At 37.4% G+C, this 19,952-nt stretch overlaps 1 protein-coding gene and 1 pseudogene across 1 annotated transcript; both read left to right on the top strand.

Moving 5' to 3' along the window:
• Positions 1–592: 592 nt before the first annotated feature.
• On the top strand, positions 593–12,674 carry LOC120543304 (annotated as a pseudogene).
• A 1,732-nt stretch (positions 12,675–14,406) lies between these two features.
• On the top strand, positions 14,407–19,684 carry LOC120543303 (SCAN domain-containing protein 3-like). Its single transcript, XM_039776339.1, has 5 exons — positions 14,407–15,759; positions 15,806–16,083; positions 18,839–18,998; positions 19,199–19,260; positions 19,549–19,684. The coding sequence occupies exons 1-5, from the start codon at positions 14,407–14,409 to the stop codon at positions 19,682–19,684; spliced, it is 1,989 nt and encodes a 662-aa protein (XP_039632273.1).
• The last annotated feature ends 268 nt before the right edge of the window (positions 19,685–19,952 follow it).

The raw sequence follows: 19,952 nt of genomic DNA, 5'->3' as shown, positions 1-19,952 counted from the left end.
ATCCCAAATGCTTTCCAGACATTAAAAAGTGCATACGTTTGAGAGGGTGGAAATACAGTAGGTATGTGTGTGTGTTTTTTTTTTAACAATTAAGTTTTTGCAGTTGCTTAATTCATCCATCCATCCATTATTCAACCCGCTATATCATAACTACAGGGTGACAGGGGTCTGCTGGAGCCAATCCCAGCCAACACAGGGCGCAAGGCAGGAAACAAACCCCGGGCAGGGAGCCAGCCAACCGCAGGACACACACACACACACACCAGGGACAATTTAGGATCGCCAGTGCACCTAACCTGCATGTCTTTGGACTGTGGGAGGAAACTGGAGACATGGGGAGAACATACAAACTCCACGCAGGGAGGACTCAGGAAGCGAACCCGGGTGGCCTAACTGCAAAGCAGCAGCGCTACCACTGCACCACTGTGCCACCCCCAGCTGCTTAATTCCCCCCACAAAATAATAAGTAGCTTGTTTTTTTAAAAAGAAAGAAATGGAAAAGTGTAATTTCCCATCTTTTAACACAAAATCGACCAATTCACTTTTTCCATGGGTATAATGTGCTAGCTGAATGGACATAGAAATAGGAACAATGAAGGTACAGTTTGAAAATTACAGAAAGCATCAGTATTACCAGACAGAAGTTATGTGTTTACTTATTGTAACCAATCATCCTACCCAAAGGGTAATTCTCCTTCCTTTTTCTTTCACTCCAAGGCAGCTAAATATGCTGGACTGATTGCTGGATGAAACCCCTCAAGAGTGAACAATGATCCAACAGCTGCCTATGGAAATGATAAATCACAGGATAAAATGCATGTTTGCATCCGTCAAACTATCCATCCCGCTGAATCCAAACACAGGGTTATGGGGGTCTGCTGGAGCCAATCCCAGCCAACACAGGGTGCAAGGCAAGAACAAATCCCAGGGCACACACACACAGTGGACAACCTAGAATCGCCAATCCACTTAACCTGCATGTCTTTGGACTGGGGGAAGAGACCGGAGCACCCAAAGGAAGCCCACACAGACATGGGGAGAACATGCAAACTCCACACAGGGAGGACCCGGGAAGTGAACCCGGGTCTCTTTACTGTGAGGCAGCAGCCCTACCACTGCGCCACCATGCCGCCCTTCCATCAAGCTATATAATACTAATTTGCTACTTATATCAAGTTTTGTTTTAAATGGTTAAAATTCTGTTAAAAGTACAAATTAATTCACACCCTGTTCCTTCCTTAAATCCATCCATTTTCTTAACCCAGTCATCCAAGACATAGTTGTAGATCAGCTGCAACATATAAACAGGGTGCTAGTCCATCACAAATTGAACACACAGACACTGCAGCAGTGACAGGTCACCTGACCTGCATGCCTTTGGACTGTGGGAGAAAACCCATATAAAATATGCAAAACTCCAAGCAAGGAGCACCCAGAACATGAACAGTGGTCCTGATATAGTGAGGTAGCAGTACAACAACTACGCCACCTTGCCACCCCATTATAAAATTAAATACCTTTTACTGTCTAGTCTCAGTTATTGAAAAGAAATGCACAGATTAATTGTACATGTAGAAAATAATGTATTTAGGTGTATTTTATAATTCTTATTCTACTTTCAGCATTGCTGTCTATAATTTGGGTGGTGAAACTTTTGATATATCTATTTTGGAAATCAAAAATAGAGCATTTGAGGTAAAATCCACTAGTGGGATCACCACCCTTGGAGGACAGAAGTTAGACCATGCCCTTTTAAAGCATATCATCAAAGAATTCATGAGAGAGGTACTTTATTTTCTTAACTATATATTTATATATATATATATATATATATATATATATATATATATATATATATATATATATATATATATATATATATATATATATATATATATATATATATATATATATATATATATATACGATATATATATATACGGTTCACCTCATTTCAAAGCATTTTAAATTACTTAGCACTGCATCTGTTAGTTAAAAAAAAAAAAACATTTTGAATTTAGACAAGTTTAATAACTGACAAGCATAAATCTGACCTCAATTATATATAAGCAATAATAAACACACACACACATATATATATATACATATATATAATATCTATACTAATAAAAGGCAAAGCCCTCACTCACTCATCACTAACTCTCCAACTTCCCGTTTAGGTAGAAGGCTGAAATTTGGCAGGCTCATTCCTTACAGCTTACTTACAAAAGTTGGGCAGGTTTCATTTCGAAATTCTACGCGTAATGGTCATAACTGGAACCTATTTTTTCGTCCATATACTGTAATGGACTTTAGCTCGATGGCCGTGGGGGGCGGAGTTACGCCTCCCACGTAATTTAGTGCCTGCCCATATAAGGCCACCCGTCAGCAGTAATCTAATAGAAACACTGCCGCTAAATATTCACGGGTGAAGGACTGTGCTTATGCAGAGGAAGATGAGATGGTCAGGGTGGTGTATGGCACAAACTCAGCGAAACTGCAAGAGAAAGTTTTAAGTGCCGGGTCTTAGCTAACATTAAATACAGCCGTGGACATCGCACGAGGTGGCACCAGCACAGCTGTGAACCTTCGATGTATGTACACCGAGCAGCTCACGTGAACTGACGCAGTGCACAGATAAAAAGCAACAGTTCCAAAGAGTGCTGAACAAAAATCGAATTACACAATTGAGAAGGCAGCAAAAAAATATGAAGCGTGTGATACATACAAGCATATTCATAAGTGCCGCTACTGCGGAAACAAAGCACACGGTGGAAAAAGTCAATGTCCCGCTAAAGGAAGACAGTGTAAAAAAAAACCCATGCATGCAGTGTGTCACGTCTCAGATAAAGTTGAAGACGAGCTGTTTATTGATGCAGTAAGAAATGAATCGATGAATGAAACCTGTTATCTTTACAACGATTGACAAACACGGAATGTAACTTGAACACAACACATCCTACAAATACGAACTTGATTGAAAGAAATAATGATAATCAAATCCTTGATGACAGCAACACTCATAACACTCACAAAACAATTACTGTATATTGACAATCATGTTACGTTATTTTTAAAATGTTCCCTTTTCTTTTTCATAACTTCTTTAACACACTACTTCTCTGCTGCAAAGCGCGTATATATATATATATATATATATATATATATATATATATATATATATATATATATATATATATATATATATATATATATATATATGTATATATATATATCCCGATCTGCATACTCTCAACTAGACAAACCACACACCGTGGCGCAATGGTAGAGACTTGTGTCGACGTCCGAGGTTCGATTCCCGACAGGGGGTGCACTGAGTATGTACGCGCTTCCTGATTCATTTTACCCTCGCATCCCCTTGGTTTGAGACGTATGAAAAAATATGCGGTTAACGCAGAAAGACAGATCACCAATTGAAGCTTTATGAATACTGGATACAAAGCGCGTTCCTAAGACTGATCGGAGGCAAATTTCATTTCAAAAGACTACCCGACGGAAGCCTTGATAAAAGCGTGGTTTTGTGCAAACTGTCCAAATACGAACCCGATTGAAAGAAATTATAATCAAATCCTTGATGACAGCAACACTCATAACGGTCACAAGACTATTACATTCACAATCATTTTACGTTATTTTTAAAATGTTTCCTTTTCTTAGCACAAGCACAGCTGAGAAGCCTCGATGCATGTACTCCATAACGCGTTAAAAAAAAAAATAACGCATTTAATCACACTTTCAATTCCAAGCAAAGGGGAACTTTTGTCAATGCATGATTTCCTGGTATATCGATTACATTGATGCACACATCAGAGCTACAAAAATGTTAGAGTCGGAATAAAGCGCATTCCTACGACTGGTCGGAGGAAAATTTCATTTCAAAAGACTGTCCGACGGAAGCCTTGATAAAAGCGTGGTTTTGTGCACACTGAAAAGCAAGCAAAATTAGATGCATTACAGAAAGCGGACTTTGTGGCTCTTACTGGGGATCATTGGACTTCCGTGACCGTTAGTAATTCTAATTACAACTAATTACAAAATGTTCAATGATCACACTGTTTTAGCCTAATGTACAAAATTATTTTGGCTAAGGTTACTCAGAGTTTAAAGGTGAAGCTGGTGAAATGACCTTTTATGTTTCTGCCTTATTTTTTTAAGAAGAAAAACTGCACTTTATGTTGAAATTTTTGTTATTATTATTTAAAGACAATACCATTCTGAAAATGTACTTAAAGTACTTAAAATACCACTTTATTTTTAAGTTTGCCCAATTTTAGCCAGGGATGATATTTTTGTTTCTGTTTTGAATTGAAATGCAGTTTAAAAGCATTTTTTTTCCAGAAATTAAAAGAGCTTGAGTTTACAATATTCATGTCCATGTCTATTATTTGATTCTGTCGCCCACTAAAACCCTTTTAAATTAAAAAAAAAACATTTGCGATTTGGGGCAAATTTTCATGTGTGATTACATATGATTAATCAAAATTAATTATTACACAGCCTCTAATTAATTAGATTAATTTTTTTAATTGAGTCCCACCCCTAATATATATATGTAGATATATATATGTAGATTTGCATATATATGTGTATATACAGTATATATGTAGATATGTATATGTATATATATGTATATATGTATGTATATGTGTATATATGTATATGTATGAATTCTACTGGCATATATATATATATGTATATATATATGCCAGCAACCCTCATGACAATGACAACACAATTACATTGTCAATCATGTTACGTTATTATTAAAATGTTTCCTTTTCTTTTTCATTACTTCTTTAACACACTACTTCTCCGCTGCGAAGCGCGGGTATTTTGCTAGTTCAGAATAAAATGTTTAATCTGATCTGTCAAAAACAAAATATTAACTAGATATTTAAATTTCCTCTTTTTCAGCCACTACCAGTCATCTTTATTGCCTGACTCTAACTGAAAAAAACGCTTTGACTATGTTATTGCTTCTTGTCTAATTTTGATTTTTGGAACTGCCAAGTTGTATTTCTGAGAGTCATTTGTTTATTGGATTACTTGGAGTACTTAAAAGTCCTTGTCTTTGGGTTACTACAGAGACACAATACACTCTTTTCTTCTTTTTCTTTTCAACTTGTTCATACAATATGTTGTAATTGGGGATTTTTCTGGTCCCCCTGAACCCAGGTATACTGAAATATGGTAGAAAAGTACAGAAATGCTTTATCAAAAACAAATACAGTATATGAGAAAGGTAAACAATGGAAATAGTAACAGAAAGTACAAAACAAAGGAAAAAAATTGTCACTCTGATTTTCCCTAAATGGAAATTTCCAGTCCGTTACAGTGGCTGATCAACCTCTGCACTAAAGCAAACCTGCTCCTTTCAAACAAGTTTTTCACTTTTATATTCTCTCCCTGCCATCTCACAAATTCCTGCAATACCAGTCCTCCCATCTCCAAGCTTAATCAATTATTAGCCAAAATATAACTTGCATTTAAAAAGCCAGGAATTACTTGGGGGGCATGCCCAGAGAATACTTTCTAAAGAAAAAAAAATAACCTCTGAAACTCCGGGGGCCATCCTTCCTGCACTTATCCTATCCAGCCTCCTGGCTTCCTTGTAAAGCTTGATCACGTTAACCCCCAAAGGGATGGGCAACCCCATGTTCACTTTTAAAAGTGGAAGAGAGTGGCTAATGGGCTATAAAGGCCCCCAGTTGTTATTTGTATTTCTAAGGAAATGCCTTTTATGTGGTTTTCACAACACTGCTGTCCTTGTTTTTTTCTGCCCTGAGAAATGGATGCCTCATTGGCTGCAGTTTTAGCCCTTGCCCAATATTCTTTTATAAGTTTTGTAAAAAAAAAAAAAAAAAAATTACATGCTTTAAAAGATACAAATTATGAAAAAAAAATAGTTAATGACAAAGTTGAATTCAGCTGATATGTATGGATTATGAATTTTGATTTATTTTTCTTTGCACATTGCATAGTTTGGTTACATATCTGTTAGCTGGCAGTGAGCACTTCTCTAGGACAGCATTGTAAGTCTTCTGCAGTGTCTTTACGTGCTTTTCTCTGTTCATTGTTATGTTGTAAAGCATAAACAATAGGATAAACAACAAATATTACAAGAAAGACAATTAATCGTTTTTGGATCTTCTGTCCAACTGGTCCCCGAATTTGTGTTGTTTGGCCTTTTTTTTTCTTTTTTCAGTCAGGTGTTGACCTCACCAGAGACAGCCTGGCTGTGCACAGGGTACTTGAGGCTGCTGAGAAGGCCAAATGTGACGTATCGCCATCACTTCAGGTACACATTACATGATGGTCAAGTGTCTGTTTTCAGAATATTTGCACACCATTTTCAATTTTATGAGTGAGACATTTTTAGTCAGTACACCTTAGTTTTGGTTTGCTTTGTTTGGATCAAAATATCTGAAAATTGTTATTTATAATTGAGCAGTTATTTGGCAAAATTTTATTTTCTGCTTTTACTTTTCTATTGTGTTGAACATGTATAGACTAATATCAGCTTGCCATACCTGACAATAGATGCCTCTGGCCCAAAACATTTGAATATAAAATTGACAAGGTCACAGTTTGAAGGTGTTGTGGCTAACCTGATCCGTAAGACAGTAGCTGCCTGTCAGAAGGCAATGCAGGATTCCAAGGGTTGGGAAGAGTGAAATTGAAGAGGTCCTGCTTGTTGGTGGAATGACTAGCATGCCAAAGGTGAGGATAATTTAGTTAAACTTTTGTCAATATTTTACTTCTCTAAAAATGAAGTTTAAGATTCATTTAACATGATAGTCTATGAAAGTTTTTCCAGGCCCACAAAATGTATTCATTATTCTGAAAATTTCGCTGCTTTGGTATTTGCTATATCGGGATTTGACCTGTACAATGTTTCTCCTAGAAGGTTGATGGCTGTGGTCCATGATTTGTTCATTCTCAGAGACATTGGCAATAATGGATTCAATGAGGTTATCAGAAATAAACTTGATGCATTAGGATTAAAAGTTAAGACGGAAGTAAAAAACTTAGGGGTAACTGTTGACTGTAACCTGAATTTTAAATCGCATATTCATCAGACCACTAGGACAGCATTTTTTCACTTAAGAAACATAGCAAAAGTTAGACCTCTTATATCATTGAAAGATGCTGAGAAATGAATTCACGCTTTTGTTTTCAGTAGACTAGATTACTGTAACGCACTCCTCTCAGGACTACCCAAAAAAGACATAAATCATTTGCAATGAGTGCAGAATGCAGCTGCTAGAATCCTAACTAGGAAAAGAAAAATTTAGATGGCACTACATTGGTTGCCTGTGTCTTTCAGAATTGACTTTAAAATTCTGCTTATGGTTTATAAAGCCTTAAATAATCTCGCTCTATCTTATATATATCAGAATATCTGACACATTATATTGCAAATCATAACCTTAGATCTTCAAATGAGTGTCTCCTTATAATTCCAAAAGCTAAACTTAAAAGAAGTGGTGAGGCGGCCTTCTGCTGTTATGCACCTAAAATCTGGAATAGCCTGCCAATTGGAATTCGCCAGACAAATACAGTAGAGCACTTTAAAACACTGCTGAAAACACATTACTTTAAAATGGCCTTTTTATAACTTCACTTTAACTTAATACTGATACTCTGTATGTTCGATTCATTATAATAACTATTCATAGTGGCTCTAAAATCTGTACTAACCCCTACTCTCTCTTCCGTTTCTTTTTACGGTTTCTTTGTGGTGGCGGCCTGCGCCACCTCCACCTACTCAAAGCTTCATGATGCTCCAACATTGATGGACTGAAAGCCATCAAGTCCTTCCGTGTGAACCCTAAATCCAAAGAGGACTGTTTCATTTATGTTAGGTAGAATGTCCAGAGGGGACTGGGCAGTCTAATGGTCTGGAATCCCTGCAGATTTTATTTTTTTTATCCAGCCGTCTGGAGTTTTTTTTTGTTTTTCTGTCCACCCTGGCCATCAGACCTTACTCTTATTCTATGTTAATTAATGTTGACTTATTTTATTTTCTTACTGTGTCTTTTATTCTTCTATTCTTCATTATGTAAAGCACTTTGAGCTACATTTTTTGTATGAAAATGTGCTATATAAATAAATGTTGTTGTTGTTGGTATGAATAAGTAAATAATGCAAAGAATCTTTTTATACCAAAAATGAATTTCATTCAGAAAAACAAATGCCCACCAGAAATGTGTACAAATTTTTAATCAAATCGCATTTTTGAATTTTTTTACGTAACTGGATCAAAACACAGTTTGCTTTTCCTTTCATTAAGTTAAATCATTGAAAAAGGATGAGATTATATGTTTTTAAGTATATATATTTTTACGTTATTTACCTGATGTGTGTTATAGTAATGTCTGCGAAACATTTTAATCTCACTTTTCATGGAGAATGAAGACAAAAATGTTTATTGTAATATAAGACAATGGTGACCAATACAGTACAACAGCAAACTACTGTATATTGTAAAAAATGTAAATGCCAAAAGGGACTCTGCTCCGTTGACCCCTTGAGCAAGGCCCTTAACCTGCAATTGCTGAGCGCTTTGAGTAGTGAGAAAAGCACTATATAAATGCAAAGAATTATTATTATTATTATTAAAGGCACTGGATGAGAACAGCAGAGTAAGAACCATCAGTTATTATTCTCCAAGTATACAACAACAACATTTATTTATATAGCACATTTTCATACAAACAGTAGCTCAAAGTGCTTTACATATTAAAGAATAGAAAAATGAAAGACACAATTATAAAACAAAATAAATCAACATTAACATCGAATAAGAGTAAGGTTCAATGGCCAGGGGGGACAGAAAAAACAAAAAAACTCCAGATGGCTGGAGAAAAAATAAAAAATAAACATACATCAGTATAAAGCTAACAAAGTGAATGACATAAACGAGTCATTTCTATACAACACTTAAACAATCCCAATATATTGAAGTTTCCATGTATATCACAGAAAAGAATATTATTAATGAATTGGGGCAAATTTGTACTTAAGTAATATCTTTATCACTGTGATCATTTGAATTTACAAATGTTAAATCTTAAACTTTATTTACAGTGGTGTGAAAAACTATTTGCCCCCTTCCTGATTTCTTATTCTTCTGCATGTTTGTCACACAAAATGTTTCTGATCATCAAACACATTTAACCATTAGTCAAATATAACACAAGTAAACACAAAATGCAGTTTTTAAATGATGGTTTTATTATTTAGGGAGAAAAAATCCAAACCTACATGGCCCTGTGTGAAAAAGTAATTGCCCCCTGAACCTAATAACTGGTTGGGCCACCCTTAGCAGCAATAACTGCAATCAAGCGTTTGCGATAACTTGCAATGAGTCTTTTACAGCGCTCTGGAGGAATTCTGGCCCACTCATCTTTGCAGAATTGTTGTAATTCAGCTTTATTTGAGGGTTTTCTAGCATGAACCGCCTTTTTAAGGTCATGCCATGGCATCTCAATTGGATTCAGGTCAGGACTTTGACTAGGCCACTCCAAAGTCGTCTTTTTGTTTTCTTCAGCCATTCAGAGGTGGATTTGCTGGTGTGTTTTGGGTCATTGTCCTGTTGCAGCACCCAAGATCGCTTCAGCTTGAGTTGACAAACAGATGGCCGGACATTCTCCTTCAGGATTTTTTGGTAGACAGTAGAATTCATGGTTCCATCTATCACAGCAAGCCTTCCAGGTCCTGAAGCAGCAAAACAACCCCAGACCATCACACTACCACCACCATATTTTACTGTTGGTATGATGTTCTTTTTCTGAAATGCTGTGTTCCTTTTACACCAGATGTAACGGGACATTTGCCTTCCAAAAAGTTCAACTTTTGTCTCATCAGTCCACAAGGTATTTACCCAAAAGTCTTGGCAATCATTGAGATGTTTCTTGAAAAAAAATTGAGACGAGCCTTAATGTTCTGTTTGCTTAACAGTGGTTTGCGTCTTGGAAATCTGCCATGCAGGCCGTTTTTGCCCAGTCTCTTTCTTATGGTGGAGTCGTGAACACTGACCTTAATTGAGGCAAGTGAGGCCTGCAGTTCTTTAGACGTTGTCCTGGGGTCTTTTGTGACCTCTCGGATGAGTCGTCTCTGCACTCTTGGGGTAATTTTGGTCGGCCAGCCACTCCTGGGAAGGTTCACCACTGTTCCATGTTTTTGCCATTTGTGGATAATGGCTCTCACTGTGGTTCGCTGGAGTCCCAAAGCTTTAGAAATGGCTTTATAACCTTTACCAGACTGATAGATCTCAATTACTTCTGTTCTCATTTGTTCCTGAATTTCTTTGGATCTTGGCATGATGTCTAGCTTTTGAGGTGCTTTTGGTCTACTTCTCTGTGTCAGGCAGCTCCTATTTAAGTGATTTCTTGATTGAAACAGGTGTGGCAGTAATCAGGCCTGGGGGTGGCTACGGAAATTGAACTCAGGTGTGATACACCACAGTTAGGTTATTTTTTAACAAGGGGCAATTACTTTTTCACACAGGGCCATGTAGGTTTGGATTTTTTTTGTCCCTAAATAATAAAAAACATCATTTAAAAACTGCATTTTGTGTTTACTTGTGTTATATTTGACTAATTGTTAAATGTGTTTGATGATCAGAAACATTTTGTGTGACAAACATGCAAAAGAATAAGAAATCAGGAGGGGGGCAAACAGTTTTTCACACCACTGTATTTACTGAATTCTGCAATTTGATACACCAGCAGGAAGTATTTTCAACTGTTTAGATAAAGTGAGCACCGCAAACCGTTATCACAAATGAAACCTGAAGTTCAGTCTGTATTGTTATTGTTTTAAGTTACGATCCGGCCATCTGGTGGTCTCAGTAAAGATGACATTAAGAACGTGATTTGGAATGCCGAACAATATGCGAAGAGGACAGAAGGAGAAAAGTAAGCTCTTCAATGTTTATACAAGAATTTTATACTTTGAAAAATTTTCTTTGCAAAAAAAATTTAAATTAAAAGTAGGTTAAATACAGTGCCTTACAAAAGTGTTCAGTCCTCTTAGCATGCTCTAATTTTACTGAATAACACAATTTTCTTCTTTGTTCTACTTTTATTTCAAAGTAGTGAAACCAAAAATAAGGCATTCTATTTTTTATGTTAAGAAAACAATATAATGGGAAATTAAATGTTTTGTTTGCATTAGTAGTTAGTTCATATACAGTGACCCCTCGCTATATCGCGCTTCGACTTTCGCGGCTTCACTCCATCACGGATTTTAAATGTAATCATATCTAAATATATATCACAGATTTTTCGCTGGTTCGCGGATTTCTGCGGACAATGGGTCTTTTAATTCATGGTACATGCTTCCTCAGTTTGTTTGCCCAGTTGATTTCATACAAGGGACGCTATTGGCGGATGACTGAGAAGCTACCCAATCAGAGCACGTATTACATATTAAATGAAACTCCTCAATGATATACAATATGCTTCCCGCGCGGTGCTCCGCACACTTAAAAGCTCTAACAGTCCGTATTGATTTTTGATTGTTTGCTTTTCTCTGTCTCTCTCACTCTCTCTGACATTCTCTGTTCCTGATGGAGTGGGTGTGAGCAGAGGGGCTGTTTGCATAGAGGCTGTTTGCTTAGAAAATACGGACGCTCCTCTAAAAAATACTGAAAGACTACCTTCACATTGATCCCTTCATTGCGGCCGCTTTATCGCAGTGCTTCGCATACTTAAAAGCCCAACAGCCCTATTCATTTTTGATTGTTTACTTTTCTCTCTCTCTCTGACATTCTCTGCTCCTGACGCGAGCACTCCTTTGAAGAGGAAGATAAATTTGCATCCTTTTAATTGTGAGGAAGAACTGTCATCTCTGTCTTGTCATGGAGCACAGTTTAAACTTTTGACTAAAGGGTGTTATTTCATGTCTAGAGGGCTCTAATAATGTTAAAAAACGTATTTAGAAGGTCGTAAACAGGTTTTCTATGCTCTAACTGCGAAAATATTAGATTTATAAATAAAGAATCCTACTTTGTGAAAATTCATTTTTCTGTCTGGAGCAGATTAACCGTGATAAACGAGGGTTTACTGTATAACTGTGTGGAGAATATTTATAAACAGTGTGGGAGAGTTTCTAAGGGCTTAAAATATATAAAAATAACCATACAAACATATGGTTTCTACTTCACGGATTTTCACCTATCGCGTGGGGTTCTGGAACGCAAACCCCGCGATCGAGGAGGGATTACTGTACTTGATATTTTTTAGAAACACCTTTTGCAGCAGTAACCACTCTGAGCACTTTGGTGTAAGCTATCTTCATACATCTGAGTGATTTTTTGGGCGATTCCTTCAGGCACATCTAACATGGGTTGTTAAGGTTAGTCAGGTAGCGCTTGTACACTGTAGTTTACCACAGATTGTCAAGTCTGATTAAAATCAGGGCTTTTGACTACACCGTTGTAGCACATTCACTTTTTAGCTTTTGAGCTACTCAAAGGATGAACAACGATGAATGTCTTACTGTGGCCCAGGTCACTTTGGCCAAGTGTTTTTATTCTCTTAGCTCTCATTGTACATACAAGAAAATGATTTTGAAACAGTAAACTGTCTTTACAGGTGCGTGTTGAAGCTGTGAATATGGCCGAAGGAGTTGTCCACGAGTCTTAAAATAGAGAAGAATGAGCTAAGAAATACCCACACGTTTAGTCTGCTTGAATGCTTTAATGACAACTGAATTTACCTCATCATGTTGGGATTTTTTAAATTTTTTTTTATTTGTCACCCTTAGTTATACTGCCATTTTTTCTTGGTTAATGATTATTTTAAGCTATATTAGCTGTTTTATACCACCTTTTAATCAGTGCCACTTTAAAAATAGTTAACATAAAACAATTCACATCAAACTGTAATGGTATTTAGAAATACATCATGTAGTAAATTAATTTGTGTAATTTGGTTACACTCTTTTTACTCACTGATTTTCACAAGTACTTTTGCTGTACATTAACAGAAATTCTGTTTTTTCACTCTACAACAGTGATTTTGGGCAGTAGCTCTTGACAAAAACATGCTCTATTAGTGGTCGAAATTAATTAATATAAATTTCTACTTTTTCAGATGGCCTCAGAGAGAGGTGGCATCAGACGTCTCTGTTTTTAGAGAAGAAGACTATATTTTGAATATTGTTATTGTTCTCCTTCTTTGGTTTCATGTAGCTTTAAGTTTTATTGAGTGTTTTATCGAGTTCAACATTTTTTTTATTAAAAAATAAGAAAAATAAAATTACTTTGCTCAAAAAAATACTCTTTACAGCACAATGAAAAAAGTGTGATTACCCAATAAAATCTAATTCTAATTCAAGAGAGATGGGATGAAGTGGTCTATGATGTTTTTCCTGGAATGTTTATAGTTAAACATTTGCTGTGTTAATAGTTTTCTTCATTGTGTGTAGTGCCTCTTGGCCAAAGGAACTACAAAGTTCAAATTTATAATCAATATCCCTCTCAAAGATTATATTTCACCTTTTCTCCACACTGACTAAAATTAATGCCATTCTGTGTGTGTAAAGGTAAATTAAGAAACAGAAGAACTAACGCTGTTGTGCAGTTCCACTCCTACTTTTGACCAAGAAATGGTCACTTTCTAACAAGTTCTTCTCAAAAATATCATAACTCTGTTTCAAATACCACTGTGAGATGAGATTCATGGAAGAAACTTTGTTTTGCTGTAAGTCAAATACGGCGCCTCTGCTGTCATTAAGACACACCAACTGGCCTGATTGTCTAAAAAGTCCTCCACTGCTCGTCTGTCGGTATCCGTACAACTGTTACCTACAGTGTATTCTGTGCTTTGAAATCACCACAGCATATTAATCCATGAATCCAAACTCTCACAACCGTCTCTTATAACTTCAGAGGTTTAAATTATTATATAGATCAGAGGTCACTAACAGGCGGACCTCGGTCCGCATCCAGACCGCAAAGCTGTCTCATACGGACCTTGACTTACAGCCAAAACAAAAGGTTATCATTTAAACATGATGGGGCGCTTCTATTTTTACCCGGCGCAGCTTTTGTAATCTTTACGGTAATGGTAAAGAAATACACAGTATACGCGCTAAGCCATTTCACGTGATACCTCTCATCCAATCAAGTCTGCGGATTCTAGTCGGTGAACGTTGTTTTACGAATCCATGTACGCAAACAGAGGAGGGATTTTTCAGAGATACGGTCAAAAAGAAGAAAGATAGTGAAACGTGTGTTAGAGGCAAGGTCAGGAACCGAAACGTTCGAAAGAAATGTAGCGATAAAAATAAAGACTACTGAGAGATACTGTGAGACTGTGCTGGATAAAGAAGAGACGAGTGACACAGCGAAAGGGACAGAAATATACGGAGCAAATGGCGCTCTCTAAAAGAAGGAAAGTGGACAGCGAAAATAGGGTATTTGATCCAGAATGGACAAACTCATTTCTGTTCATACTTCCCACTGGAAACACTAAACCTGTGTGTCTCATATGTTCAGAAACCGTGGCACTTGTAAAAAGTGCCAATGTGAAACGACATTTTGAGACGAAGCATAAAGATTTTGAACGAACATACCCACTCAAATCTGAAGTGAGATCACAAAAAATCATTAGTCTCAGAGGCCAATATGACCAGTCCACCAGGATCCTGAGCCACACATTCACTGCCCAACAACGTGCTCAGGAGTGCTCCCTCAGAGTTGCTTGGATTTTGGGACAACACAGAAAGCCATTTACAGATGGAGGGGTTGTCAAAGAATGCATGAGTGCAGTAGCTGAAACATTACTTGAGGGAAAACAAAAGCAAGAGCTATGTGAAAAAATAAATCAAATACCCATGTCAGCAACATCTGCCACAAAGAAAAGTGAAATACTGACTGAGGATGTGCTAATCCAGCTTGATGAAGCAATGCAGAAGGCACCATGTGTGGGTTTAGCTGTGGATGAGTCCACTGACATTTGTGACAATGCTCAGCTGTTAGTGTATGTCAGGTTTTTCAACACTGACCAGAAAGCATTCTGTGAAGACCTGTTAGGTATCACACCCCTTCAGACCAGTACAAGAGGAGAGGACATTTACACGGCCATTAAGGAGATGTTGTCAAAGAGAGGAATAGAGCCAAAAAAGGTGGTTTCAATAACCACAGATGGAGCCCCTGCTATGATTGGGAGAGAGAAAGGAGCAGTATCAAGACTGAAAGAAGACAATCCTGAGCTCATATCTTACCATTGCATCATTCATCAATCTGTCCTCTGTGCATCCCTGTCAGATGAGCATGCTGAGGTGATGAGTACAATGATGAAAATGATACATTTTCTCAGAGCATCCTCTTCCTTCCAGCATCGCATGCTTAGAGAATTCCTCAGGGAAGTCGATGCTAATGCAGATGAACTTTTGCTGCACAACAATGTGAGATGGCTCAGCAAAGGCAGGGTGTTGGCACGCTTTTGGTCCATAAGGAGGGAAGTAGCATCTTTTTTGGCAGAGCTAAGAAGTCAGAAGGCATCACAGTTTTCTTTCTTTTTAGAAAATGAAAAACAGATGGACAATGTGGCCTTTTTGGTTGATATCACTTCACATCTAAATGAACTGAATTTGAGGCTACAGGGAAAAAACAATGTAATTTGTGAACTGATGACAGCTGTCCGCTCCTTTCAGAGGAAACTTGAGGTGTTCAAGGAAGACTTGCAGGGGGACTGTGAACATTTCCCAGCAGTGCAGGAACAGGTGCAGGGGCAGAGATGTGTCTTCTTTTGTTAACTTTATTAATAAGCTGATTGTTAACTTCAGCAACCGTTTTGACCACTTCCGCTTTGGACAGCAGCTCACCATGTTCATTCAGAGCCCATTTCTCATCACAGATGTCAGGAGGTTCTCAAAGGAAGTCACGGAGCACTTTAAATGGGTAAATGCTGGGCCTCTTCAGATGCAACTGGTTGATCTCCAAGCAGATGTGGCTCTGAAAGAGCAGTGTGGAAGAATTGATCCTTCCACTTTCTGGCTCCAAATGGTCCCTGAGACAGCTTTCCCAGTTCTGAGGAAGGTAGCCTTGTACATATTGACTATGTTTGGCTCCACACACAACTGTGAGGCAGCTTTCTCCACAATGAACATAATAAAAACTAAATATCGTTCCAGGCTCAACAATGAACACCTCCACATGTCTATGAGAATGGCTCTGACTCCATTCAAGCCCAGGTTTAAAACCCTGGCAGGACAAGCTAGAGCTCAATTCTCTCACTGAGCAAAAAAGTGTGGCAATGAATATAAGAGGGGAAGAAAATGGGCATTTAAACCTGTTACATTGTTAAGATGTGTTGAGATTTGTTATCTGTGAAATTGGTTGAGACTTGAGTCAAAATGTGAAACAGAAAAGGGAAATGTTAAGCTTTTTCTCCATTCCTTTTGTATTCTTCTGAAGTTTAGCACTTTATTTAAGCATGCACAGTTTTCATAATTTATTTTTGTCTTATTTTGAAGTGCAGCCCTACTTTTGTTTATTAAATTAAAGAAGAAATTATACACCGACAGAACAAAAAAGTACATATTTGCAGTCATACATAAATGTTCAGTTCTGTGTTTGAAAATAAATATTGTCAAAAGGATTATGAATTGTACTAAACTAATTTGATTTGAAAGTCTAGTATTAATTACATGCAGATGTTGATACAATTACTAGGCTACTTAAATAGACATGATACTAAATAGTTAGACAACATGATCTTCAGACGGACCGGACCTTTGCTTCAAGAAATTTTCTCTGACTGGACCACGGTAGATTTTAGTTGAAGACCCCTGATATAGATTATAAAAATTCATAACTTTTATTTTCTGCCATCACAAATTCATAGAATTTGTTAACCTGTTCTACCTTGTACTTTATTCCATTTTTGATTAAAGTAGCTACCTCACCCTCAACACCGCTTTTCACGTTTTGTTATGTCTTTGTAAAGTAAAACCAAAAGGTTTTAACCAAGTCTCTTGAATACAAATAACATTGTGAGTGAAGGCATCACCTTCACAAATTTTCTGAATTCCTGACCAATAGTATTCCAACTCTTAGCTTTCCACTTTAACCGTCACCCTCATTACCTCTAAAGACAATCCTCCAATGCCAAGCTATTGTTCAGCAGCCTTCAAAATTATTTTCTTTTTATCTGTTTTTGCACTTATCATGAGATGTACAACTGATCACTTAATGCCTTCTTTCTTCTGTGTTCACTCATTGTCTGTCAAACATCATCCTTCTCGCTTGCACCATCATATTCCATCTCTCGCTCACTTCCTGCCAGCTCCTCACCTCTCAGGTCACAGATGTGCTGCCAAGCCAACCCAACTGTTGCTCCAGCCTTCCTCTCAACTATAAACTAATTTGAAGTGCTAGCTTCATAATGTCGCCCCCACCAAGGAACCCAAGAGCAAGCCATGGAGTCGCTTTTAAGTCAGGGACATTAGGCTACAACTCACCCAAATGGTAACTGATAACCCTACATGAAATATTTATGTTGCTTTTAAATGGCCATGTGCCTTTTCATACCTTGGGGTGACAAACTCAGGTCCTGGAGGGCTGCAGTGGCTGCAGGTTTTCATTCCTATCACTTTGTTAATTATGGGTTTTCTTTGAATTGTTTGGTGAATTTTACAAGAGAAGAGTGAGTTCATGAAAACAGAAAAACATCAGTGGGAAACTGCCAAGATTAACTTAGGAGTTGGAACCAAGAAGGTCAGCCTTCCACTTCTTGTAGAGCTTCACATTTACATTTATTTATATTCACATTCAGCTGTTCTGCTAGTTAAACTAGCTGTAACTACAATAAAACCCAGACCTTAAACATACAGTTACAGTAGGTCCATAAATATTTAAACTTTTTTTCTAATTTTGGTTCTGTACATTACCACAATGAATTTTAATTGAAACAACTCAGACGCAGTTGAAGTGCAGACTTTCAGCTTTAATTCAGTGGGTTGAACAAAAAGATTGCATAAAAATGTGAGGCAACTAAAGCATTTTTAACACAATCTCTTTATTTCAGGGGCTCAAATATATTTCTGTGTTCAAATAAAGGAGGGTTTATTAACCAAAATACCTCCAAAAGTAACAAGCACATGTTTTTCTCTCCTTTCAATACTTCACAATTCCTCTTCTCACACCAATGCACTGCCCTGCCCAGTTGAGTGTTTCCTCTCTTCCTCCCAGCTCTGATGTGTATTGATAACAGAAATTGGTCCATTTTATTGCGGACCCTGGAGTACTTCTGGTGCCAAGAGGTGCTGCCCATTGTACTGTATACACTGACCTTTCTGTACTGTTCTTTCCTCAGCATGTCCTGGAGTACAAAAGAAACACCACCATGAATCAAAATGTGAAGACTGGGCAAGATCGGGAAAAAAAAAAACGCGGTCACTGATTACAACCATAAGAAGGCATACAATTGAATATGAATAATATGAATAATGTTGCATCCATTGCATAATGTTTTCCAAAATGTACCATACAGGTCATAAAATGAGTTATTCCAAATATCACACTGCATGAAAAGAGCTGTATCCGGACAAATATGGTATGGGAAATCTCTGCTAAACTCTACGTTTGCCAGATGTATGAGGCAGAGTGCTTGGAAAGGTAGCATGCAAAAGGAAATTTTGTGAAACAACCAGATACCTTACGTATGTGGATGTATGCAGCAATCGGTGGAAGTTTCAAAGAATCCTCACAGCTAGCAATGAGGTGTGATGGCTGTGAGGTTTAAGAGCCTTTCATATGTTAATGACTATCAAGTAGAGGTGTTGTTTTTTGTTATCATAGCCGGGTGGGGGGGATTAGCAGCAGGCTGCATATTGCTCTTCCCGAAGAGGCTATCCAGCGTCTTGATGCGCTTGAGCGCAAGTTTGGCGAGCAAAGACCGCAGGAAGAGTCAAGCCATGCTCTTAAAAGAGTCAAGAGGGCGCATAACGTGGGCATTGCGGTAAGTTGAGCTTTATGTTAGCCGACAATATAATAGAAAATTATACCTCGCCTAAGTTAGCGCTTGGCTACACATCTACTTTTGTTCCTTGCGTCTAGCTTATTTAACAATTTGTCACAAATGAATTATACGATGTTGTTTGAAAATTCTTTGTTTCCCATGCGTGTATCTACTAAAGCGTTTTTAATTCAATCTTACAGGAAGCTGTAAGGCGCCTCCATAATTCGGAAAACAGCCCACATAAATATGATCCACAAACTGGGTAAGCAGTGTTTTTTTTTTTTTATATGCTATGTATGGGGTTTTATGTAATCATTTTAAATGTAATTAATGACACTACTCTCTTTCCACACAGAATAAGTTCACCTTATAACCAGGCAGTAATGACATATATGCTGGAGGAATTAAAGATGACTTTTGCAGATGCAGACCCTGAGTGTATAAAGGGTAATTTATACACTTAATATTTGTATATAAAGGGGAATTGTTATTATAATTATGTTCATGTCCCCTTTATTGTTGTCCCTCTATTGTTGTCTCCACCTCACAGGAACCCACAATTGTCTGAGTTTTGCCAGCAGCTTCAGTCCAGATTGGAGGCGGATATGCGTTATGCTCTTACACACCGTCAGCGTGTAAGAGCTGATGGAATCGGGCCAGAAGAAGATTCATTTTTGGAACTTTAATGAGCACTGGTGTTTGTTTCATTGCTTTTAATTTACTTGCACCGTCATATTTGCACATTTTCTTCTCCATATTTTCAGTTTTTTCTTATTCTTACGTTGTATATTTATTATTGTTTGGTTTTATTTTAATAAAAACATTTCTGAATCAATTTTATTCTCATTTTTTAAACGGTGCGGGGGATGTATAGTACAGTGGGGGTGGGGATGGAGTGTGTATATGGTCCGTCTACATACCTGCCCAATAACCAATCAAGTCACTAAGCTATGA

This window comes from Polypterus senegalus, chromosome 13, assembly GCF_016835505.1.
Source record: "Polypterus senegalus isolate Bchr_013 chromosome 13, ASM1683550v1, whole genome shotgun sequence".
Classification (NCBI taxonomy): domain Eukaryota; kingdom Metazoa; phylum Chordata; class Cladistia; order Polypteriformes; family Polypteridae; genus Polypterus; species Polypterus senegalus.
The sequence above is the reverse complement of the archived record's forward strand: the minus strand, read 5'-3'. Positions and strand labels throughout refer to the sequence as shown.

Coding starts and splice junctions, on each gene's coding strand:
- LOC120543303 (XM_039776339.1), top strand. CDS start 14,407: ATGGCGCTCTCTAAAAGAAGGAAAGTGGACAGCGAAAATAGGGTATTT. Junction 18,999..19,198: donor CGCATAACGTGGGCATTGCG/GTAAGTTGAGCT, acceptor TCAATCTTACAG/GAAGCTGTAAGGCGCCTCCA. Junction 19,261..19,548: donor AAATATGATCCACAAACTGG/GTAAGCAGTGTT, acceptor TCCACCTCACAG/GAACCCACAATTGTCTGAGT.